This window comes from Bactrocera oleae, chromosome 6, assembly GCF_042242935.1.
Source record: "Bactrocera oleae isolate idBacOlea1 chromosome 6, idBacOlea1, whole genome shotgun sequence".
NCBI lineage: Eukaryota > Metazoa > Arthropoda > Insecta > Diptera > Tephritidae > Bactrocera > Bactrocera oleae.
Window position 1 is genome coordinate 9,925,010 of NC_091540.1, and position 27,840 is coordinate 9,952,849.

General features: G+C 34.4%; 1 protein-coding gene across 2 annotated transcripts in view; it reads right to left on the reverse strand.

The window, feature by feature from the left end:
• The window catches only part of SPoCk (secretory pathway calcium atpase), a 119,591-nt gene that overhangs the window by 72,929 nt on the left and 18,822 nt on the right, over nt 1–27,840 (reverse strand). The window contains exon 1 of one of the 2 annotated variants that reach the window (XM_014230855.3): nt 3,336–3,808. The exons of the other annotated variant lie outside the window; for it this stretch is intronic. Coding sequence (XP_014086330.2) covers nt 3,336–3,641 — 306 coding nt within the window. The 5' untranslated portion in view covers nt 3,642–3,808. Of the gene's footprint in view, nt 1–3,335; nt 3,809–27,840 lie in introns of those variants that run through there. 2 annotated transcript variants of the gene reach the window in all.

Consider the following 27,840-nt stretch of genomic DNA (forward strand, 5'->3'; position numbering starts at 1 on the left):
AGTGAGTAGGCGAACACGGACAACATATGATTCGGCGGACGCTCAGAGGCAACGCGATAAACACGACTTTGCGCACTGCTGGCAGCTGCTTACAATTGGATTGCCAGTAAATAAGCGAAAAAAAGCACAAAGAACTCCCACGCGCGTTGATGAGTGGGCAAAAACAAACCGATCAAACAAAGTGGAATAAACTCAAGGGGAATCGTGAAGAGAAAAATGCAAACGAAAACAATTTCATCGAAACATATGCTGCTAAGGCAACTCTAGTGCACCACAACAAATGCCAGCTGGGGAAAATGGCAAAACAATGGCACTAGGAGGAATACTTTTAAGGAGAGTTGAGGTCAAAGTAGCAATGCACAGTTGCTACGCTGGGGGAGCCGTAATGGATGGAAAACGCAAAATTGTAGCGCAACAAGTGACTTAATTACCGACACTAGAAAATTGAGCTGCAAGTTTTATAACGAAAAAAATAAAAAAAGACAAAATTGAAAAAGATTGTGTTAAAAAGCCACAGCAAATTAGAAAAAGCTTATAAAATACTAAATGGTATTTGAAGAAGAAAAATAAAACGCAAAAATGTAAAACTGAAGCCGAAGAATTAGTGCAGACACTCTAGGCCCCGCTGCAGCGCACTGAACTAGAATAAATTGAGTGGAATGGAAAAGTTACAAATTTAGCGTTGCCTTTAATTAAGCGACAGAACGCTATGGTGCCTGAAAGTATGCAAGGTTCAATGCAGCAAGCTTACGCGGTAAACCAGCGTAATAGTCTAAGTTTCTTTAGCGCCACTTGACTTGCGGCATTGTCTATAATAAAATGAAGCGACTACAAATTAATAAACTTTCAGCACAACACAGCAATAAGAAGTACTCAGCTATATAGCTAGAGAGACACTGACCCACACCAGTTGGCCGAGAGTGAGACTACCGCAACCATGCACTTATATATGCTTATAAATGCACCGAAAAGACGCTTAAATTAAGGGGAAATTAAATAGTAAAATAAAAACATAATTATTATGCTAATGACTTGCATGCAAACGCACCTGCTGTCTTCAAAAAATCGCAAAAATTTGCATGCAAGTAAAAAAACTTTGCTTACTTCGGCCACGTCAGTCATTATAATTTCTCTTCAGCGCACCAAAAAATCGTTACATTTTCGCAATTAATTTCATGTGCTTCGTTAAGCGCTTTTTATGTTTTAAAAATATTTGTTGGTTTTGTTGTTACTTTACTTTGCAAAACTTTGTAAGTTCCGTGCGCCTTTGAGTGTCTTGACTTGTCAGCTCTTCAAATTGCATTCATTAATTTCCTCTTTATTATGTTGTTGCCAGTTTGGTTGCTTTTGCACGGAAATCTTACAAGCAACGTAGCAATTTAACTTTGCCGTCTCGCTTATGTAACCATTTAGCAAATGTGCTTTAACATCATTTATCATAAAAATTTGGAAAATTAAATTGCGCATTATTAAGCTGGATTTCTGTTCAAGCAGCTTATTACTCGCATTGACCCAAAGCTGTCAAGCCCACATGCTGTTTCTCGCACTTTGACATGACTGATGGCTTAACTCTCTTATGACGTGTGTTACTAAAAAAGTAGATTTTCGTTTACGATTATTTACCGATATACACACACATATGGCTATGTGCATTTGTGGGAAAATATCATAGTTTTTACTAAGACTGTGGTCGTAGTGAATGAAGATAAGGGCGAATAGACACAGCATTCGTCATAAGATATGGACATAGTATGACTCTCTCAATTACAACATGAAATCATAAGATATGAACTATTGTACTTTAAGATAAACAATATTTATTTTTTATGGAAATAGCTTCTTTACTTGAAGGCGATAGATGGCGCTAAATTTTGAAGCTACAAAAAAGCTCCCTTTCTCTTATCACCAATAACGACAAGCTCAGTTTTATGAGCAAATTGTATTAATGTGTAATCATTTATTCAAAATTTAGCTAAAAATATTTGAGTGTGATATCAGAGCTTACCCAACAAAATTCTGTACTTGTTGCTGTCATATTATATATGACTTACTTGTGCTAGTCAATTGAGCACATACACTTACCTGTAAAAAGAGAAAATTTTTTAAGTTAGTTTATATATTTATATATATATTTAAAAATAATTTTTTACACAAAAAATTGCTATTTTTCATTTTTGCATTTTTTGAACCCATATCATTAACAACAGATATGGACCATATATTTTTACAAAGAGTCAAACTTCCCGCTGAAATAAATACGAATAAATTTTTAAGACATAAATTGCGTTCTTACAAAGAAAGCTGGGCTAAGTAAATTTACTAAAATAGTAATTCTAGGCTATAACTGTAAATTTATTAAAATAGTAATACTTGTATATATAGAAATGATTTCATAAACCCATTGAGAATTTTACTCAATAGGAACGAACTCACAAGCAAACGAATGAAATAATGAGCATTGAATATGAATCGCCTAAAATCTGCTTTGCTTTATTTTCAGTACAACGAGAGGGTCCAATGTACATTACGTGCGTGGATAAATTCCTTAATAATAATATTTGTTCCAAGAAAATTAGGTTTCGAAATAAATTCTTATAAAGAAGAGTTGCAAAAAATAAATTTTTTCTATTATTAGCAAATAGACAACTAAAAGTGTCAATGTATGTGCGATTGTTACAGTATTAAGCGATGTTTTACAATAAAAAAATGCAAACATTTTTTCATTCAAGAAAAATATAAACTTTAAGCTTTTGACCATCCTGGTCACAATTTAAACAAAATAATAAACTAAACAGGAAGCATTGCTCTCCATTGTTTAATTATGCCTCTAACAAAGGGCTGATGTAACCGCGAATGCAGTTAAAGGAGAAACCATAAGAAAGCGGACAGCAGAACAAACAAAACATTAAAACAAAGAAGGGAAATAATTATGCGTGCTTTCATGCTTCATTTGCCAGCCTGTAGAGGAAATTATGCAGAAAAAAATTTAATAAGAAAATGTGGCACACAAAAGCAAGGCTGAAAACGGAAATTAAGTGGCCACAAGGGTACTTAACGGTGAATGGAAATTAGTGCACACAAGAAGTGGAAAAATGGAGAGAGAAAGAAGAGGAAATATAAAAAATATATCACAATCAAGGAAAATGATGTTAGTAGCGGTCGTGGATTCCAATACAAAGGCAGGTAATAGTATGGGAATACAAAAAGAAGCTTGAAAAAAATAAATATTTTTAATACGCCCACGCTTTAGTAAGTTTTAGAGGAATGCGCTGACACTTTTTGCCAACATATTTTCATTTTGCGAATAATTGTTAATTTTCTACAGTCCTGCATACCTGTTGCAACAAAGGGTTATCTAACTCTTTCTCATTCTGCCACTCCTTCTTAGCAAACAATTGTTTTGACGCCTCATGAGCTTTAAAACCAATAAAGCATTCGTCTTGTTCTGCTTCTTGCGTTTCTTTAATATGCCCAAATACAATTTCGGGCTGTATGTGATCATTGACACTGGTTTTCTTTTGTTTTGCAGCCGCTGAGGTGCTTGGCCGGTTCGCTTCATCTTCGATCTCTTGTGCACTACCGGTTGCATCGGTTATACGCTTGCGCAGCAGCTTCTTAGCGACCAAGAGTAGTTTGGACATTTTGAAATCATTTAAGCATAAAACACCGCTTGACTTGAGGGGTTAGTGCGGCGTGATGCCACTATTGTGAATTTCAAACGCTGTTCTAGAGTGGAGATTAAGAGGTTTTATTCTACCACAAATAATTTGTTTATTTTCTACAATAAATTTTTCGAACTTGAAATTTTTCAAAATGTAATAAAAATTTATTTGACAAACCTTCTGTGTGAAAATGAAAAGACAACACAAATTTTGAATTACAAAATGAAAGATAATGAAAAAAATGAGGAAGAGAAGTAGGAAACTATAAGAAAGTTGGATTGTAGGGTTGCTGGCAGTATTTTGATTCTAAGCATTTTTTTATTAATCCAAACTAAATTTTGGCGCTTAAAGTTTTGAGAATATGATAAAAATGGATTAAGAGATACAGTCATAAGAAATGAGATCAAAGACTGATATATAATCAGCGTGCTCAAAAAATAATGTCTAACTAACCAAATTTTTTGGAACATTGAGATGATCAGCTAAGTCACAGTCTTTTCTTAAAAACAGCTTTAAATTCTGCTACCATTGTTTTATACTAAAATTTTCAGAACTTAGCAGTTATTAATTTTTGTAGACCGGATGGAATGTATTACAGAGAATCCGTATTCGTATGACGTCCAATACACTTAAGTTTATATTATCATACATTTTGTATTTGCATTCCTTTTACACTTCCCTTTAATAAGAAAAACTGCTTGCTTGTTATTTTATTTTTTTTTTGCTTTCCCATAATTATCAACACACCGACACTTCCACTTAATTCACACGCTTTGCAATTATCCTTGCCGCAATATCTGCTATTTGCTTTTCACGAGTTAATCGCATCTGAATGTATGCAATTTTAATTAACTTCATAATTAAATTCGGCTTTTTATAATTCCATTAATGTATGCATTTATTAATCCTATAATGCTTGTCATTACTTTTGCACTCAGTATACACACACATACATACATACTTACAAACGAACACACACAGGTGTGTATTGCACGAAGCACGGCAATTTCAACTGTACAACGGTACTACTTGGTATATGAGGAATTTCCATATCAGTGAATTGTTTCGGTTGTGAGGTGTAAATATTTTTTGGTCGTTTAATTGTATTCACAAAAACCAATTTTGGGTAAGCCAGAATCAATATAATGGTTAAACTGATGTTGGTTGAAGATAAGAGCCGATTTCGTAAACTTTTCGTGCGTTTTGTAATATTATTAAGGACTTGTTGTACTTTTCAACACTTGCCAAAAGCTGTAATCCATTCACTTTCGCACAGGTATTCCATACAACCGGAATTTTCCAGCAATGCATTAAGGGTATATAAAATTTACATAAATATCCTTACACATATACATACATATAGTTACACATGCATACCTACAACAACGTCTACTTACACTCATATTATCGCATTGCATAAGCATATCATTTGCCAGCTTTGTAAATGAATGCGTATAGTTATATCACCATAAATAGCAACCAATATACACCACTGCGTATACGTTATCTGCTTTGAGTACTCACCTTGTTTGTAACATCATTTTAAGCGCTCCATCCACTCAGCATACTCTCTGTTAAGCTGCTGAGTGCGTGTGCGTGTGGTTATGTAAAAAAATATAATTTATCTGCAGACCTGTTATTGTTGTTGTTCGCTGTTACTGTGTTTTACCGACGTTGTTACTATTATTGCTATTATATGTTTTCTCATGCCGCACCGTTGTTATATGACGTAATTACATTATTTATTACAACTCTAGACATTAATGGCAGCACTATTGTTATGCGTCGTGTATGTTGATAAAGGAGAGAATGTGCACTTATGACGATGAAAATAAGTTGCAGCACAAGTGACAGGGTGGCTGTGTAGCCAACCCTAATGGAACTTATTTTAGATGAAAAAAAGTTAAATGGCAACTATTTGAGACAAAATAGCAAATATTTTTAATAAATTTTTCAAAATATATTGAAGTATGAAAGCAATTCAATTAAATAGAAAATTTCAATTTGAACGCAATTGAAATTAATAAATCGTTAATTAGCTTGTGGAAATATCAATATTTTGTTGAAAATAGTACTAAGACAAGAAAAAGCAATAACTTTGGCTGCACCGTAGCTATAATACCCTTTGCATGTATATTTCTTAAAGCATTAAGGTATATAAAAAGAAATTTATCTTGATTTCGAACGGTTAGTTTACGTGGCAGCTATATGGTATAGTGATCCTATCTGAACAATATATTTGGAGATTGCAGCGCTGACTTGGACAATATTCCATGCCAAATAAAAAATGTTTTCAAATAAAAAAGTTCTTCGAATAAAAAATTTCGTCAAATAAAAAAGCTTTTCATACAAGAACTTGATTTGGATCGTTCAATTTGTATGGCAGCTATATGATAAACTAGTTCGATTCCGACAAATAAGTAGCTTCTTGGGGGGAAAAGTACGTGTGCAAAATTTCAGATTGATAACTCAAAAACCGAGGCACTATTTCGCGTATATACAGAAGGACATACAAACGAACATGGCCAATTTGACTGTGCTAGTTATGCTGATCAATTATATATACACTTTATAGAGCTCTGATAGCTGGGTGTCACAAACTTTGTGGCAAGTTTTATATAGCCGATTCAGGTGATGATACTACAAAATCATAACTATCAGTTTAATTTCCAGCAGGGTCTGCTTTGTACATAAATATGTATGTAATCGCATTATAAGCATCGCTGCATAAACAAAAATATTCACATACTACAGCTATAGAAACAAAAACATTAAACAAGCGTCGTTTGCCGACAAAACAAAGCTTTGTCAGCATATTTGCCTGCTGACGCTTGCAAAGCATATACACTGTCTACTATTTGTCTGAGAATTTTTGCTTTTTGCTATTCGGACAACCGATACGTATACGCATTCTTTCACTCAAATGTATACATATGAATATATATAAGTATATAAAACTATATGTATGCACATGTTGCTTCCGTCGCTTTTAGCTCTACGAGTTCTCTGCACTCAATACAATATTTTGTTGTCTCTTTCGTTTCTATCAGCTACAAATTGTATACTTCGATATATTTTTAATAATTTGAATGTTGCTATGACAAGTAAGCAGCTTATTTTGATTTGCACGAGTGCTTTGTTTAATTTGTTTATATGCAAATTACGCCGCAAGTCATGCTTGCAAAGAAAATACAAATAACTTATGAATTAATTGAGGAACTGTGAAGAAGACATAGAAGACAGTAAATTTAAGGGAGTATATGGGTTTCATGACTTCAAAAAATCATTCTCTTATTGTCTTATTTAATTCTATAACAGAATATTATACCAAAGGCTCAAGTTGATCTGCCTTGAATAGGAGAGACTGCTGGAAATGACGTCGCAATTGCCGAGTTTTGAATATTCGCCTTTCAAAATTTTACAAAATCTTTGTTAAATATGTATCTTTGGAGTAATAAAATGTTTGAATGAAATATATTATATACCCATGAAACCCCTTAAAGAAAGGACAAGTAGGGATGACATTTCATTTGAATATAAAGTTATGTTTGATGGTCTCTTTCACTGTGTTTGTGAATTTCTAGTATTCGGGTTGTTCTGCAGTACTTCCTTGGTACTTAAAGGCTAAATTTTATAAAGTGTGCACAAGTAAGTTTTAGTTATGGAAATAAACTAATTTTTACATACTCTTGTACAAAAAATAAAACTTTGCGTACATTCAGGCGTTTTTTTTTTATATAGCTCATAGCCAAAGGCAATATTTTCAAATACGAAGATAGAATGTTTTCATTTCAGCATACATTCGATTACAGATTTTAGCAGATATATTTACGAAAAAGTAGGCAGATAGATTTTTATATCCAACGTACTTAAAAAAAGTGTTGCCTACATTTAGGATTTGGAATTTTGAAAATGAAACTAAACATAGCCTGCTTTTTTTCTCTTAGATCTTTACAAAGCGGCTTTATACTTCAAACCTTAAATATACTGCAAATTAAAATTGGTTTAAAGCCATTTTCTAATTATTTGAACATTCAAAGCCATTCTACTTCAAACCACAATCAATTTTCATTTAATCCTGCTCCATAATTTTTCTATAAATACCTGCAAACAAGCTTTGAAGTCGACTAACTTTTTTCAACTTTCATCATCCTTACAGTAATCTCATTAAACACTGAATTAGTCAAGTCTTGATTTAAATGATTAAACAATTTAGTACAGAAATGTATATGCAATACCGCATACCGGGTGCACCTGAGCCATCCACAAGCATCCGACCACAAAACAAACCAACACTTTCAGTGAATTCTGTTTACTTTTGTAAATATGTCTATACGAGTACATTAGGCACAAGGTAAACCCAAATAAACTGAATAAGTGACTGACTAAGGCAGATAAAGAAAATATTTTCGCATGCGATGACGCAAATGAGCGCAAGCAACTCTAAATAAAACGAAATAATTACACAAACGCACTTTTCCGCTTCATTAAGGGAAGGTAAATAAATAAAGGAGTAAAATTGTGGCATAAGTATTGAAATTTGGTTATTGTTGTTAGGTTTTGTGGATGCTAGGTATAAGGATTATAAGTGGCGTTGCCTTATCGTAACTTTATATGTATCTAAGTGGTACATATATTTGTATTTATATATCATAAAGGGTGATTTTTCAATAGTAACCGATTCGTAAGAATACGTGAATCTGCCAAATCTTACTTAGATTAAGTTATTTGACATCGGTAGACTAATTTTGTTCACGTTAAGTCAGTGCTGATAAACTAGCTGCATAGTTGGTAATAAATATTTGGCGAGATAAAACCGGCTATGCCAGAAAAAGAGATGCGAAATATCGCCGACCTAACGTTACACAAAAGTTTCAAGCTACAAAGCCGAAATATTGTCAACTTCATTTACTTTTCCGTAAATTAAAATTAGGTACCACAAAAAAAAACACCCTTTATACACAAATAAAATGCCAGCTTCCAGTTCACGTTGTCTGGCAATAATTAATGCGTGTAAGAAGCTAAATAATTGGCGTCTAACAAAAGCATAAACAGTTGAAAAACTATAAATTTATTAATTTCACATATACATATATAGGTATATACGAGTATATATTATATACATATGTCTGTAGATTAATAAATCACCATTTGTGAAATTGTCAATTTTGTCTGTTTTCTTGTTTACCGCTACACAGTTTCGTAATTACGTGAATGCTGCACAGTGTCAAGCTGTTAGATTGTTTGATTGGCACGCATAATCAACATCTTACCCCCCCCCATAACTTCCAATCTCGCATCTTTCCCTGATGCTGATGTGCGTTCATTAGTTCGAGGTTGTTGCTTTGAGGGAAGTTGATGACAAACACCGCAACCGCAAAGGTACACCTTAAAGCTGCATATTGACTTTGGCAGACACACAAACACATACATATACGCACACAAGCACAATTATAAGTAGCACAAACTGTGTGAAACGCAAACGCTCGAACAAATTTATTTAAGTTAAATATAGAAGACAGTTGTGATATGAAAGGAAGAAAGCAATTGTTTTCAATTTAACTTCGACTGCGTTAAGAATTTTGACTTAAATACACATATATTCATTGGTAGATATGCATATGTATATAAAATTATAATATATATGTTAAGCTATACTATTTTATATTTAATATATTATTTCTAAGTGAAGCGTGAGTCTTGGAAAATTTATGGTCATTCAATATCAATTAAATTTTACAACAAGACGATTTAATTGAATTATGTCTGAATTCCGATTTGCAATTATGCTTTCATTTAATATATTAAAGATAATGCCAAAAATTTGCAAAGCAAGCAGTGGATATTAAATGTAAGTTATCTAATCTTATAACAGCAATAAAGAGCATAGTATTCGCAGAGTTCACAGAGCTCTGACTTCACACGATAGTTGTGCCTATGTTACGGGAACAGACCCAGCTTCTTACTCGGACTGTCACCTCAGCCGAATTCCGCGAAACGAATTGGGAAACGTCCAATAAACAATATTAGTTATCTCAAGAAGATGTAGAGATTTGCTAATGCGGCAGAGTATCTTCGCATTTCCGACGTTGTGGTCAAAACCTCACACATTGGACGAAGAAACTACCAAAATTTTTCGACAACAACTCTTATCGGAAAAATATTTATATATATTAAATTACATAATAACATTTTCTACGTGTATCAAATAGCTCTAAGTCGTTCTTGTTTATCGAGTTTCTCCTTCCATTTGTAGGTTTTAGTTTAAGCATAAAATTAGGTGTTTAATATAAATGAAAGGATGTATTATTTTAACAAGAAATCTCTTACTCTTGTAAAAAAAAGTGATATATGGAAATCTTTTGTAACGAAAACCCTTTAAATGACATTTTCCGGTAACAAAAACACTATGTTTTGACAAATTTTTGGCATTTTTGTTTTGTATTGAAATATTAGCTTTTCTTTTTTTTTTTTGGAACTATTTTTCTTGTTTTTTTTTTTTGTAATAAAATATGTACATTAGGCGCTTTAGTTACGAATTTGTAAATTTCAGAGTGGCCCGTGAAAAATTGTAATTTCGACAAATTTTTCAAACTATGTGTCCCACGTTTACAGCTAGCGCAGTAAGCTTTTTTCCACGCGTGCAGCGTGAGAAGTAATGGCATACGGTATAATATACACGTAAAAATATAGTTTTTTGTTTTTAAGTATACTCATACATAATAAAAAAAGCTGCTCATTTTTTTCGCTTGTCAACTATTACTTAACCCTAGAGAAAAATTACTATTATAAATTCATTATCACCATTAGTGTTAAACACTAAACACAAATCAGTCAAATTAAATTTCAAATTTTCATCAAAACTTCTAATTGAAATTTATGACGACATTAACACTAAAGCAGCTAATAGGGCTTTAGCTAAAAACCATTAAACCGAACAAACCACTAAATCAATGCAAATTACGCAACAGTAGTTGTTGTACGAGTTCACGAGCACACAAAACACAAGCAGAGGTCAAACAAAGCAAGTAGCGAACGAAGAAGCAGCAGCAGCAACAATAACAACAATAAACCAAGCAACGGCAACGCGACCAGCAAGCAGTACAAAGTAGCAATACGGCATTGTGGTTGTTATCAGCAGCAGCATCCTTGTCAACATAAACGTCAGCTACCGAATTAATCTTCGCCACAACAAGCACACTCTTCAATCGTGCCACCTACTTAAGCTACAGCCGGCTTCAATATTTAATCTGCACAAATGTTTTCGTTATCCTTTAACATTTGCAATCGTCATGTTTTTGGTGAACTGAAATACAGTTTGGTGCTTTGCATTCATGCTCGAGTTAATAATATTATCAACGGAAGTACACAAAGTTTAACCAAAAGCATAGTATTATGAACAAAAACACACATACATGTATACATTGTTAAGGAGTAACAAGTCTTCCGTGCGATTTTAATACCAAAAGATAACCGTACGCTAACATAAAGCTGTGCGAAGTAGCTTAAAAGCTACTGGCAACATTTTTACCGTTAAAAAAATATGTATAGCAAACTTTTGCCTATACTGCCAGTTATGGCTGCTGCTTAAGCAAATACCAGAATTCACAAATCTTCGCTCATAGATATTGTTTGTGGCTACCTGCTTCTCTGCTTAAAAGCCTACGTTCTTGTTGAATTTTTTTCTTTATTTTTTTGCATTATTTTTTTTTTGTGAAATGTACCTATATATGCATTCTTAGTATTGTGCAATTTTTTGCTTGAAGTGCTATCTAACTCCTTTGTTATCCTGCATTTCGGTATAGGCAAGATTTTTTACATTTCTCTTGCTCTCTTCTACCAAGCAGAAATCAAAAACAAACATCACCATCAAAGCACAGACAGTCCTGTAGGCAATCAGGTAGCTTTGTAGGGCATACAGGCAAACATATACATTTGTATATTAACATCATTGCCAGCCTGGGTAATCCGAAAATTCTCCTGAGGTCATTTTGATTGTTGTATTGTGTGCATTAAGGACTTATGTATGCATTGTGTGACACGAAACAAAGGCCCAACGGACACTGCGCTCTGTGTTCATATATGTGTGTGTGTGTGTTTGTCACTTTGACACAGCGCCGTTATGAGTCGAGTGCAGATATCAACAAGTCTGCCTGCAGACGGATGTGCAAAATCCATAGCAATTAAAAAATTTTAATTCCCTGCAGATGCAGTGGAATCTGGCTTTTAAAATGGCGATTTTGTGTAGTTAATGGGATAAATAGAGAATGAACTAGGAAATAGTAGAAGGCTTTTGGAAAAGAGAAATAAAATACGAGCTGGAGACCGTAAGCCACCAATTTGTAACATATTTGGGAACAATGACAATGCAGTACAAGGACTACAAACTTTTTGTTTCACAAAAGCATTTTGAATAACATAAGTGATTTAAATTGGACATTAGGAAAATAAATGTGCACCAAAGGCATTAGCATGTAATAAACTACAGCGCTCCATCCAACCGATTGATCGAAGCTATAGACTTGTTGGCAAAAAACAGTTCCGGCTAGAGCCAACAGAAATTTCTTTGAACAGCAGCGGCCAAAATTTGAGGCCAGGATTCCTGCATTAACTAAATAACTAGATGTTCTTTATAGCTAAAATATCCTCCTCTGAGAGTACTGTAGATATTCCATTCTAGAAGAGAAATAATCTCAGAGCACACGAAATCCATTCTGGAAAAAAACGATCACTAAAAACTATAATTTTTTTTATTACTGTATTAAAATTATTTTGAAGAAACTACTTGTACTCTAACGAGAAAATACAAGTGCAATCTACGGATGGATCGTAAGATCGCAGAAAATTTGACTGTGTGTCGTTCATCCTCTTAAGGGGTTATATTCACTTGTGCATATACAAATATTTGGGAATATTCACCAAAAACTTGAAGTTGATTCGGCAGATAGTTTCGGAAATATGAGCGTATTTGTGAGAATTTTTAACTTATGTAGTTTAATCGGCTCCAAAACTGTAAACGCGTTTTTCTTTAAAGTTTTCAGAGTTGCTAAGGAAAAACTTTTGCAAAACGTCTGAACCGAGACCAGTTTTTGAGATATTGGGCAGAAATCTTGCGCACGTCCTCTTCTCACCAAGAAGCTGCTCATTTGACGGAACCACCGATATCAGATTATAGCATATAGCTGTCATACAAACTGAACGATCGGCATCAAGTGCTTGTATGGAAAAATATTACATTTGACAGGGTATCTTCAAAAAACTTGACAGAGATTATTACTCAAAGCATTACTAAAATATCTGAAGGTATTGTTGAAATCGGACTACTATAGCATATAGCTGCTATACAACTTATCGATCCAACTCAAGTCCTTGTATGCTAAACTCTTATATTTATCAGGTATCTTAACGAAATTCAACAGGGACTATTACTTAAGACATCGCTACAATCTTCGAAGAAATTGATCAGATCGGACTATTATAGCATATAGCTGCCATAGAAAGTGACTGCTCAAACTCAAGTCTATGAAATGTATGAAAAATGCTCTTATTTATCAAGGTATCGTCATGAAATATGACGTAGATTATTATCCTTGGCATTGCTACGATTTCCGAACATAATGTTTAGATCGAATCCACTACAGCTTATAGCTGCCGTCCAAACTAAACGATCAAAATCAGAATAAAGATATTTGTATACCCTTTTATGCTATAACTATTAATGTTTTTTTTTGTTCGATAGTAATTTCGATTTTGAAGTTTTTACAGAAACGCCTTTTTCAGAAGCCGCCATTTTGTCAAAAATCAAAATTTTTTACTAGTCCTGGAGTTCGTCTACGGATTCAAGAGAACTAAAAAATTTTAAAAAATAATCGCCAATTACTGCAATACATTAAGTTCTGTAAATGTTATTTTTATTTATTAAAAAACAAAAAAATTACGAAAATCGCGTTTTTTCTGCCTTGCAAGTGGATTCCAGATGAGGCAGTAGACAATTTAAGAAGTTGATGACTCACTGCTTTCAATAAAATAAAATAATAGTATATAAATACTACAACAGACTTGGTTCTCATGAAGTGAACGAGAGAGCGAAATAATTTTAGTCATCTCTTTCGACTTCGATAGAGTTATGGGAGAAGCGTCTTTGTTACGAGTTACATTTAGATTTAATTTGGTAGGTTCCAACGAATTAAAGAGAGGAAAATAAAATTGACGTTATCTAATTGAACTTATTGCTCCTGTATGGATATTTCCGATGGAAGTAATTTTACTGGATTAAGCTATATATGATTTAAAGCTTAAATTTCTTGCTGTTCTATTTCTAATATTTATGATTTGGATTTTCACTAAGCTGCTCGATTACATTGCCAATTGCTCAGCTCGCTGATAAGGCGAGTAAACTAAATTTTCAATAAATAAATTTTTAAAAAAGGGTGTTAAATGCCAACACATAATTTAGCGGAGTTAAAATTATTCCTTTTTTCTTGTAATAATTACTCTTATTTATTTTCATTGCAGAAATTTTTTTATTGATAGAATTAAAATTTCATAGCCTTTAATTAGAATGTGTGTCAGCAAAAAAGAAGTTGAAATATTGTTCGGAAACTTTTTCAAACAACAATAAAAAATTAGAAAAAAATTAAAGGAAGTCAGAATATTATAAATATAACTCCTAACTGCTCACCAGGCGATAAGCGTATTTATATTTTGTACACGTAAACTCAAAAGAGAGTTGGGAAAAAAGTTCCGACACACACAGATTTTGACAGTTGAGCGCAGCTGTGTGGCAGCGAGTTAACTTTTGTATTGGAAATGAAAAACATCCTCTGTAATATGTGTGCAATTCTCAGCTGCAAATCTGCAACGACTTTTACCTTTTGCTGTTGATCGAAATTTTGCTTATCTCTTTTACATTTCACTTTTTGGCATTTAATGCCCAAACACTCTGCATACAATTGCGTTAAACGCACAAAAAGGTGCCACTACAGCAGAGAGTAGCTTTTAATGAACAAACAATTGGAAAAAACTATAAAAAAAATATATACACAAACAACAAAAACACACAGATTGGGCAAAAGTGCGCACACAAAATTATTATGCATTTGAAAAAGCTGAAATCGGCAGCGAAATTTCGCCCAAAAAAGTATGCGAACAGCAAAAAACTTTTCCAATTAAGATTTATAAAACCGTAAAACGAACAACAAAATCAGAGCGAGTTGCAACATTTTGTATCTCTCGCCATTATTAACACTTTTTGTGTTCATTACAGAGTTATATTGCGGAAGCAAGGAGGGGTAGAGTTGCCATTACATTTGTTGCAGGCGAGATTGTAAAACTATGAACAACTTCTCCATTTTGTGGCAATAGAAGTTGCATTGAATTGCAATGGCAGCAGAAAATAATAGTGGGGATACTACTGCCTTATCTCTTTGGGGTTCAAATCTGTGTGAGTTTGTTTGTGCGGTGATGCCGGGACCTGCTGATTTTCAAATCATGCTGCTGCAGAGTATAGTAGTATTGTTCACCTAACGGTTGTTTGAATCACCTAAAACTAATCGAGATAGATATAGAGTTATACATACAAATACCATATATAAATGATCAGGATGACAAAACTTGTTGAAATCCGGGTTTTTTAACTACTAAAATTGCGATAATTAAATAAATAAAAGTGTCAAAGACAGACTCTCCAGTATACAAATCAAGAACTAATTAATATTTCAGTATTAAACTTGCACAAATAGGGGACCCCAGTGCCTATAGCTAACTTTTTACCTAATATATCGGTTAATGTGTGAGATTTTATTATTACTAAAATTCCGAGAGAATCCTCTTCTGACAATAGAATGTCAGTTTGGTAAAAATGACTTGAATCGGGTCAATATTTCCCATAGCCCCTTTATACCAAATAGAAATATTTTCGAACTACCGACTGACTTTATACTGCATTTATCGGCCTTGTATAACGTAATGTGATTCTCGCACCTCATGTCAAGCTCACTGCCAGCCGGCTCTGTAAAAGAAAAGCAGGCGCCGCCAGGCCAGTGCTTATGTGACTTTCGCACATTAATGCGATTTGATTTGAAGTCACAAGCTGACTTCGGAGGAAGCTGGCTGCCAGCTGATATATAAATAAAGCAGGCACCGTGCCTGGGCAGTGCTTATGTGACTTTCGCGCACGTCGATGTGATTTGATTTGGAAGTCAACAGGTGACTTCAGAACTAATTGACCCCAAATGTAAACAAATGCTGTTGCCTTGCCTAAATGTAAACAAAGGTTGTGGACTTGGTTAAATGTTAAAGAAAAAAGGCTGACCGTATAAAATATAAACAAAAAGGTCATTGACCTTATAACGTAAACAAAAGTTGTGGACTTGGCTAAATATAAACAGAAGGGTCATTGACCTTATAAAAGGTAAACAAAGGGGTCATTGACCTCGTAATGTAAACAAAGGTTGTTGACTTGACTAAATGTAAACTGTTGTTATTTTTCTCACTACTACAAACGTCTTTCAAGTTTTGTACTACAATACGCTGAAATTGAATATTTTTCGATCAAACAACTAAATACAAAATATAATATGACAATATGTGAAAAAATCGTTCAAAATGCCGACGCGAACTATTACAATCATGATAAATATGCAAAAGCAAAAGAACTTACAGGCTTTGTATAAAAACTAGACAAACAACATACCTGTCTTGCCAGCATGTGCAAGTAAATGCATACAAATTGCTTGATGGCGGCGAAAAAATCACACTAAACTTCTGCTACCGTTACTTAGACGCATACTTTAGCGGTATGTTGCCGATGCAAAAGCGGGCATGTTAGAAATTGCAAAATCATATTGTGGGCAAATAAAATTTATAAAATATTTTCAGGCGACATAATCACTATATATTGCGCATATATGTATTTGTGGCAAGCAAAACTGTGAACTATGTTAGATATATACATAGGTACATAGATACGCGCCAATAAATCGTTGCATATGCAAAGGTGCTCAGTGAAAGCTGTTTCCATATTGGAGGCACAACGCATAAAAATCCACAGCTCCACGTATAAAGCACAAACGTAAACATACATATAATAAAATATTGCTTGTCACTAACATATTTTGCACGTTCGCTGTTATTCCACCACTGTTGCATAAATATGCGTCCATGAAAACGTGCTTATGCATGCCGGTGCTTCTAATATATACCCATGTGAAGGCTAAGTACTTGTGTATCTGAATTGAAGAAGACTACCTTCTGTTGCACATATGTTTGCTTTCACGTGTCATTTGAACTCGAAAGTTCTGAATATAATTTTTTTTTATGCTGAACTTGTGAAACACTAGTATAATTTAAATGGTGGCACTTGCACAATGTAAGGATAATTCATTAATTCAAGCAAAAGAAAATGCTGCTTTTATAAAAAAGCGCACTAAAATATTATAAAATCTTTCAAAAACTTTGTTGTTGAAAGCGAATTGTTTTTACAAATATGAAACTATTAAAACTTCACTGGAAATCGCAAAAGACTTCAGCAGCTCATAATCCATAAGGACCAACCATGCAAGCAACACTTTTACATTTATGGATTTATTTCACATTTATGGAGAGCATACTAGATATCACCCAACACACTTTTCGTTTAAGGATATATCAAAATTTTCAAAAATAATTCTTTATTTCCTATCATGTAACGCAGAAAATAGATAGGAAATTATATTTCCTGCCTTACTTGTGTTACTGTTTTTCATATCTACTCACTTTATAGCTGAAACATGCTACAACTGTGCATACATGACACTCAAAGACACACATACACTCACAAAAACCATATTGATGCTGCTTTATAGCACACAGCAGTGACACTACTCCACTCAACTACATACGGAACGTCCACTTTTGCCAGTTGTTACTGTCCACAAGCTTCTCATTCCACAGCAGCTGCTGGTTGCTGCTCATTTCAAGTCCAATTGAATTTCTGTTTGTACTAGAGATGACAACTGCCAACTTCATAGCAGCGAAGTGGCTCTCAACGGACAGCATTGCTGGCATTTCAGGCATTGCAAGCAACGGAGTTCGAAGGTTGCTAGTTAAATGTAAACAAGAAAATTTTAATTTCATTTTCTGATAAGGTTGAGTAAGCAGCTTTTGCTGCATATTTCAGTGTAAGCTATGACTTTCCGTTTGTTAAATAGATTAATAAAATTTTCAAATATCTGGGTGACGATTCTGTATTTTGCACGGTCATTTGTCAAATGTTACTTTCACTTGACATATGTCAAATTTTCAATTAATTTTACTTTATAAACAAACTATTGACTATATATACTATTATTTAGAGCTAGTGTATTAATAAATATGCAGTCTAATGAAGTATACAGTATCTGGCATATGTCACCTGTCACCTGTCATATATCAATATCGAATGCCATAACTCCTCAAAGATTTAGTTACTGAGAATTGTAGTTAAAAACTTATATTTATACGAAATCCAATCCGTATACATATATTTATTAGCCACAATTGATATTTATATAGAAATATTGATAATTTTTATACAACAAGTACAAATGAGTTTAAAGTATACTTTTATTGAAGTTTTAATAATTTTTAAACCTCTATAAGATTGTTTTGCATCCCAAACAACACAGTGTACCTTTATCAATGTCAATTTAAAAGGCTGAAAATTTAATAAGCTCACCTATCAGTAACCGGAGCAAGCCACAGACGCAAACACCAACACACACACACATACGTAGCACCCAAAGGATGTACTATAAATTGCAACGCGAGTGTACAAAACGCGATAAGACAGAAACGAATATTGGTTGACCGCGAACAGCATGCCACAAAAACGGAATTAAAATACGACAACAGCACATACGAATTAAAAATGAAATAAAAAACGCGCATAGTATAAAAATATGCAATGGGAGCGCTGCTTATACACGCTTTATGTTGTGCCATAGCCGGAGGGTGTGCATGTTTGCTGCTGACCAACATAACGAACAATGCACAACAACAAAGATATGGAAGCGCAACATAACAGCATTACAAAAACACTTGGGCGATGCTATGACATAATGTTGGTGTTGTCTATTGTGCTCTGATAAAATGGAATACATGCTTTTTCACACCCTATGCAGCCTCTGCAATCGACAAAGGAAAGTGTTATGCAATGAATATGGTAAATGGTGAAGTGGAAAAAATGGAAAAAATGGAAAAAATGTAGTGTCTATTGACGAGACTGGTGCAAAAGGTGCTTAAATAAAAATGTTTGCTACGGACTTAGTTACATTTTCTATAGTTGGTTGCAGCTTATGTGGTTTTTATGCCAACTACGAGGACATATGGTCGCACTCAAACAGCGGCAATTACGCGTAAGTGTGTCTGTCGGCGAAAGCGCACCTAGGCGTATGAGTAACATATGGAATTGTAAGCAAACTAGTGAAAATGTTTTTTACAACACGCCAATGTACGCTTTGGTGAGTAGACTGGTGGTGAGTATGAGTTAACGATAGATAGGCATACATGGCTACAGAAACATAAAAAACGGCGTCCTTGCATTTGAGCGTCAAGTTTGCACAGCAAATGGATTTAACGACATAACATGGGTACGAATGGCTTTTCAATTAATGCGACGCGAACTCAACGAAAAAAATAATAGAAATAAAAAGTGGTTTATTGCATTCAGACACCCATTGAGCCGCGGGCGCTATTGGTGCTTAATAGTTTTCGTCGAATGCAAAGCAAATGGGACCGGGTACTATGAGTGATGGGCGTTTGAGTTATTATCGTAAGCTTGCATGGTAGATAACTATAGCCAGCTCAAGGAGTGTATTAAACTTTTAAACGTGTGGGAAATAATTGCAAAAAAATACAAGAAAAACTTTAACTTCGTCTGTACCGAAGCTGTAATAGCCTTCACAGATGCATGGCCTATAGCATAAAAGAATATAAAAAGACCTTTATCTGGGTTGTCATTAGTCAATTTGTATGGGAACCACGTGCTGTAGTGGTCCGGTCTGAACAATACTTTCGGAGATTGTAACGTTACCTTGGACAGTAAATTATAACAAATTTTATGAAGATAATTTCTCAAATAAAAAAGTTTTCCATAGAAGAACTTGATTTTGTACAGTCAATGGTAATTTTTATGGAAGCTATATGCTATAGTGGTCCGATCACAAAAATATGTTGCAAAATTATATCACTGCTTTAGATAATGATCGATGCCAAATTTTGTAAAGATATCTTGTAAAATAAAAAAGTTTTCCATAAAAGGGTTTGACTTTGATCGCTCAGTTTGTATGGCAGCTATATGCTATAATGGTCCGATATCGGCAATACCGATAAATAAGCAGCTTCTTAGGAAGCAAAGGTTGCGTACAAATTTTTAGATTAATATCTCAAACGCTGCGGGTATATCCAGACAGATAGACGGACAGTTGGACACTATATACTTTATAGGGTTGCCGACGTTACCTTCTGGGTCTTGAAAACCTCGTGAAAAACTTAATATAACCTAGTCAAGACATAAATAAGGGTCAATTAATGCTAAAAAAGGGCGAATATACGCTAAGCAGACAAACAAATTTTCAGCAATTGGACTCTTCTAAATTCTATTCAGAGAAATAATTTTTTTTTACATATTTCGCATACACTCATAACCTCAACCGAAAATGAAATATATAACGTAAAAATTCATAATTGAATTCTTGTACCCTACAATATACATACATATTTTTTATGCCCGAACTGTCATTGCACAATTTTACTCCAACACTTTTAATATCATAACAATAATAGTAACAAGCCTATATTACGCCTGTCAAACAATTATGACAATTTTGACAGTCGGCTTGTCATATACAACGACATACACTCAAAATAAACGCCTTTCTAATGCCAGCATGAGTAATGAAAAGTGATTACACATACCTAAGTACATATACATGGTAAATGTGCATACCAAGCACACATATGCACGTCCAATGACATAAAAAGGAAATTACACACGCATACGAGTTGATGGAAAAATAAACAACGCACACATATACCACAACAGTAATGTATGAACTTGTAAATACATATATGGTACATTTCAAAAATTTCATCTTCGATTGTCAGCAGCTGCCACAGTGGCAATGAAAGCAGAGAGTTGTGGTTAACAGCACAAGCACATACAGCGATGAGGGTGTGACAACTGACAGCAGGATGGCTGGAAATTGCGGAAGGCGGGAGAATGAAAAGTGTGTGTGTGCGTGTGAAATTATTTATACTCACAGCTTTTAGAAAACTAATATTCATATCAAGCACATTTGAGTGCAGAATTCTTACATATTTACACATGCATGTGTGTGTGTGTGTTGCTGTGCGTTTGTTTATTAATAGTCAAAATTGGATTTATACTTTTGCCAGCTTTCTTGATTTGCTTGTCCGCATACAATTCCAAATACTTTGCTCTCTACTAAATTCAATAATTTTGTTTAGATGCGCACACATAAACTCACTCTGTACATTAGTACATATGTACAATTCCTTTTGCAATATTAACTTTATCAAATTCTCAAAGCAATGCATGTGAATGCAAATAAAAGCTTCTGCAAATATTGCTTGTTTGATTATATGTTTGAATTTTACTTTATTACTGAAATATTGTGCAATGCTTGTAGAACAAAGTCTGAAAGAGACATAACGAATGCTTTATTGGCAGATTATAAATAAAATTTTATATAACAATCAGTTAGAAAAAAAATTTTTTTTTAATGTAACTATATTCATATATTGATTAAATCAAAATGAGCAAAACAATAACATTTTTATTCATATTTGCATTAAAAACCTGCTTCCATCTAAAATTATTATTCAAAATAAAAATTTAAGCAAGAAAAACGTTAACTTCAGTTACACCGAAGCTTTACTAACCTTCGCGAAAAAAAAATTTCATACAAGAACTTGATTTTGAACTTGATCGCTCAGCTTGTATGGCAGCTATATGCTATAGTAGTCCGCTCTAAAAATTTTGTACAAAGATTATTGCGTTGCCTTGTACAATACTCTTTGTCCAATATCGTTAAGATATCTAGTCAAATAAAAAAGTTTTCCATACAAAAACTTGATTTTGATCATTCAGTTTGTATGACAGCTACTATATGTTATAGTAGTCCAATATTTGCGGTTCCAAAAAATGGGTAGCATCTCGGGGAGAAAATGATGTGTGCAAAATTTCAGATCGATATCTCAAAAATGAGGGTACAAGTTCCCATATATACAGACACACAGACTGAGATGGACGGAATTATGCAAAAGGCCCGTGAAGATGAAATTGCTGCAAGACAAAATTAGGACGTCCTCATAAAGGAATTCATATAAACGAGCATTAATGTATATAATACCAGAAAAAAAAATTTTAAATAAAAAAAAACAAATATATAAAAAAAAAATTAAAAATAAAAAAAATATATATAAAAAAAAATTAAAAATAAGAAAAATAAATATATAAAAAAAATTTAAAATAAAAAAATAAATATATAAAAAAAATTAAAAATAAAAAAAATAAATATATAAAATAAATTAAAAATAAAAAAAATATATGTATAAAAAAATTAAAACAAAAAAACACACGGAAATGGTTAAATCGACTAAGTTTGTCCGCTGATCCTTGGTATATATATTTCGTGCCAAATTAATATACCTTGTTCAGGGTAATAATAAGTGTATACTTACACAAGTTTACAAACTATTTATTATAATTAATCAGTTGAGAAGTACAAAAATATGATATGTGATGAACAAAATAAGCTACACCCAAAAATAAGTTGAAACAAGTTCTAAGAAAATCAAATCAACACACATAATATCAGATCTATGTTGCGTTACAAACTCGGAACATTAAGACGTTTAGCCTTAACTTAAAGTTTATCACGCAAAAAAAACAATATATGTCTCTATTTAATTAATTAACAGTTTATATTTACTTCTATATTTTAATTTTTTGCATAAATATCAAATGTGCGTATATTTGAGAATATTCTCCGAAAATTTGAAGTTGATCCAGCTAATAAATAGTTTCGGATATATAAGCATATTTCAAAAGATGTTTAACTTGTAATCTTTTCCCAAAACTTTAAATGCGTTTTTCTCGAAACGGTGTTTTCAGAGGCGCTGAGAAAAATTTTTCGAAAATGGCTTGAACGATGGACAGATCGACCTGAAATTTTTACACGAACTTCTTAGATAGATTTTTCGGGTAATTATAAAAGGGATATGATTTTTGATAATAATTACGGTTTTTAAGTGTGTGAAGTGTAAATTTTCTCACAAAAATTACTTTGATTTGAGAAACCACCAACTTTAACCGTATTATTTTTTGTCTTTGGATTTGAGCTAGTTTTAAGCAAAAAAATCTTACTTACTACCAGACACCGATTTTCAGAGGTCCTCCTGCAGATCGGCTATGGGATCAAGGAGATCCAAAATTTTTCAAAAATTAATCGCTGATTATTTTGCACATTAAATACTGTAAATGTACATTCTTTTTTATTTATTTATGAAATCATATGTCTCTTAAAAAAATCACAACAAAAACATTTTTTGGATTTTGAATTGATTTTAATTGGAGTTAATTAAGTATTCATTCAATTTTTGTTCAATTTCATTTACAATACACCGAAATTTGTTGAAGAAAATGTTTTTTGAAAGAAAGTTTTTAAGCAAAGAACTTTTTCGGAATTATGAACTGCAAACTTCAGTGATTTAATTAACAATTCAGTTGTATTAGCCTTCAATTCACAATCTTCTACCAATTATATGGAATAAACAGAAACTCATCATTATAATAAAATATTTTTTGTTACTGTACCAAAAGAATAATATTTTATGAACATTCGTTCCAGCAAATTTTTTGTCCACTTTTGACGTGCGCATAAATTTCTATGGCTAGGAAATTAATGGCACACACGTTAATGAAAAACACGCTCATATTTTCCTAACACAAAAGCTTACGGAATGATGACCGACAGTCCTTGATGCGCTTGAATGGCGAAAGCATAGAAAAACATGAAAACCAAAGTTAGCAGCCAAAACTAACCAAAAACCAAACCGAGCCAAACTAAACAAAAGTTCATCGCAAACAAAGGCGCAAATGTGAGCAGCAAAGAAAGCATAAAGCCAATGTAAAGTGTACAACAACAGCCACCACCACGGCCTAGGAAATGCCAGCGATATGGACACGCATGCCTGTCCGGCGACAACACAAAACTTTGTCCGGCCATAACGGCAACACACACACACAACAGTAAGTGGCACACACGAACGTTGTGTCCCCATCAATGATAGCACGGTCAATAGCTAAGTACGCTCCTTGTCAGCGCTTCGGTATGGACACTCAGGTATTTGTGTAAGTGTGTGTGTGTGGAAGGTAAAGTACTAGCATTATTTGTACTCATAATTTTATTCAATACCATTAATTGGTTGAGGGACAATTTTAATAAATGATCAAATTACAAACAACCATCATGCCATCGTCTTCTGCATGCGAGCAACAACAACAAGAACAACAGCGCAACAATTGCCAACAGTAAGGCATCAGCACTGACGCATAATGATGGCGCTCAATCGGAGTGTGGCCAAAGAGTTCCATTGTTTATCTTATTCTATGGTTGCAAGTGATTGTTGTTGGCTCGACGGAACGTACTGGGTGCCAGGATAGCTACATACAAAGCATACATTCGCCGCAGCTGTCAACAGAATGACTGGGCTGCTTGCATGCTGATAACTTTAGTGGGAAAATGAACAGCCTTTTCATACAACGGTGCACGGCGCACACACACAGACGCACACTTTACCGCACGACCATTATGGGATTGTACATGGCGAACGCTTTATATGCGCAGGCACGATAAATAATTTATAGTCTATGCATACTTGTGTGCTCTTCACTTTGCCATTATTATTGTGTGCTGCAATAAACTATTTAAAAATGATGAAATTATAAAGTGAGTCAACAATTTCGTTAAGAATACCTAGATACAAGTTTGTAGAGTCTTTAGTTTGTCGTGAGTTTTGCTTATACTTTATAATAAAACATTTTCAATTTATAAATTCGAAATTTCAATTAAAATAAATGGATTTTCGTATAAGTAGAGCAGTACTTTCCGGCAATCAATAAAAGCTCTATTGAAAGAGCTCGTGCTGACAAGGGTTTAAATGTTTTAATGTGGAGTCAAAATTTTAGCACTAAGACTTTAATACATTTCTTAGTAATTTCCGGGGTAGCATTTAATTGGTAAGCAAGAGAATGACAGAGAAAAGTCTTATAGATCTAGAATGAGTCTCTAAAGAGTCCATCAAGTTGTCTTATCTCTTCAGTTTGTTCAACTTTGATTTTTAGATAAAAGCAAGTTTTAAAGTGTCCGAAGAATTTTTGAGGTTATGTTTATATGTATAAACCCGGCTTCACTATAAGTAGAATGAGAATAGGTGGAAACTCCGCTGTCTTATATCGTTGTTCGACTATAGATAACGTGACCAAAGCCAAAGCAAGTCAAGTTTTTGTATTTTCATAGTTGTAATATCTTCATGGCCTCGTGTAAATAATTATATTAGGTAAAGTAAAAAGTTCGTTCGGTTTTTTATTGATTTTTCAAAGGATGATAACTTTGTGTACATTTGTCCGATTTAAATCAAATATGCGCCGTTTTGCTCGTAAACTTGTTGCCAACGAGACGCCAACTTCAATATACCCCTCTCGTAGAAGACTGCGTCCCTATTGCCAAAAAACTTGGAGAGCCAATTTTCACAGGCCTCTCTTGAGGCCAACTTCTCACCATTAAGCGCGTTCGCCATGGACAGGAAAAGATGGAGATCACTTGCTGCCAGGTCCGGACTATAAGGTGGGTGCATAAGAACATCCTATCCGAGCTCCAGGAGCTTCTGGCGAGTCACCAAAGACGTGTGTGGCCTGGCGTTGTCCTGATGGAACACAATTCGGCCTCTGTTGATCAAATATGTCCTCTTCTGGATGAGTGCTGCATTCAAGTGGTCCAGTTGTTGGCAGTAGAGGGCCGAATTGAGCGTTGGCCATAGGGGAGCAGCTCGCAGTAGATGATTCCTTGCCCATCCCACCAAACACACAGCAAAACCTTCCTGGCCGTCAATCAGGTCTTGGCCACCATCTAGGCCGCTTCCCCGAGCTTCGAACACGACCGTTTGCGCTCGATGTTGTCATAAGTGACCCATTTTTCATCGCCAGTCACAATCCGCTTCAGAAACGGGTCGATTTTGTTGCGATTCTGCAGCGATTTGCAGATGGAAATTCGGTCCATCATGTTTTTTGCGTTATTTTCATGATTTTATCGCAATTTTCGACGACAGGCCTCCGCGTGGTGCATCTTTGACATCGAAATTACCGGAACGGAACCTAGCAAACCACTTTTGTGCTACACGTTCGTTTACAGTATCGGGCCCATAAATTAAATTAATGTTTTCAGCCGTTTGGCTGCTTTTTCGCTTTGATCGAAGAAAAATTTTAAAATATAGCGCTCACAACGAACTGATTAAATCAATCGAAAAACTGTCAAAGACAAACTTTTAGCGCAAATAAACACGTTTTCAGCGCCGTATAGTATGACAAGATGCGACACGTAACACTAGTACTATGGACAATAACGCCATCTCTTAGATAAAAACCGAACGAACTTTTTACTTGACCTAATATCTCTATTGAGCTCTGAGCCCTCAGCAAGGTTAGCAATTTTTTTAACTGTTCATTACGCAATTGGTGTACACGAGATATAGTCTTACGGCATGCCAATTATAGAAATTTCTTAGAAGAAGCACGGTAGAATCATTCGAACATTTTCGTCTGACTGTCCCACCTTTGCGAGATCAAGCGATTCTCGAACATTCAGACATCCAGTTCAGTTGGATGAAATATAAATAAAGCGTCTAAGCAGATTTTTGTTGGTTTCAAGACGATATTATATTTTTCGATATATCAGATCTAACTATAGGAGTTTTGCTGGCTTCACAAAGGATTCGCTTTAGAAGTACAAGTATGATCATGATGTTGGGAAAAATACCTTCGGCAAAAGAAACAGAAGCTGCTCCTGCATTGCGGAAGAAGAAGAGCCACTCGCTTCGTTCGCAAGTGGCCGCCAAAATATGATGGCACAAATAAAGGGTGTGTGGAAGTAACAGAAGCTAACCTAACTAAGATTTATGATTGGCTTTAAAATAGAGCAAAATTTTTATTAGCAATTTCAAGAATTCACATTTTGTGCATATTTTAAAGCATCTTAGAGATTATGTTAGTATGTTTACTCGAGTATTTGAATTTATGTGATTAGACGCATAAGGTATAGGAAAAACTTCAGCTAAAACACTATTAAATCGACAAAAATCCGCATTGTTCTAATGAAAAAATCGTGTTTGCTACTTTGTCTTTGTCTGCACATGATTTTTTCGCACTAAAATATACACCCAACAACCTACTAGTATACCGTGGAAACTTCAGTCTCGCCCAAATGTCACACCATTGTAGCGCAGCAACTCTGCAAAGCTGCAACAACAATACTTAACACATCTGCAACAGCTTGCATTCTTGATCCCTATCAATTAAACCTGACAACCAATGTGTAGTGTGCAACCCAAAGCTGCACACGAACATAATAAACACGCGAGTTTAAGCCAACATCGCTGTGATGCGCCCGAACGTTGTTGCGCCCCAGCAAAACAACATAGCATAATCCCGTATTCTTAATGCTTCATTTTGCAATTTGTAGCGTTGCGCACAACAATGCTGCTGGCACAAATTAACATCAACAACAACAAAAACTTGTCTATCTCTACCTGTGTGCAGGCGTATGTGTAGCACGGCAAATGCTCTACAAGGGTGGGTTTGCTAAGGTCGTCCGTCATGGACATCCAGCATCATGAGGGCATGTTGCAATTCGCATTAACGTGTTTGAGCTGAAGCGAAAAATTCTAGCAACAGCATCTTACTATTTATTTACGGTGTTGTTGCTTTGACACATTCAATCTTAGCGCCTCAACTTCAAGTGGGAATAATTTAAAGTGCGTAATCGGATTACAAGCTATTGCTGCACAGTGTAGTGACAGCAACGGACGTAACGTAGCGGCAAATGGTGTATAAAGCAACGGGAATCCGGCGATGTGAAAT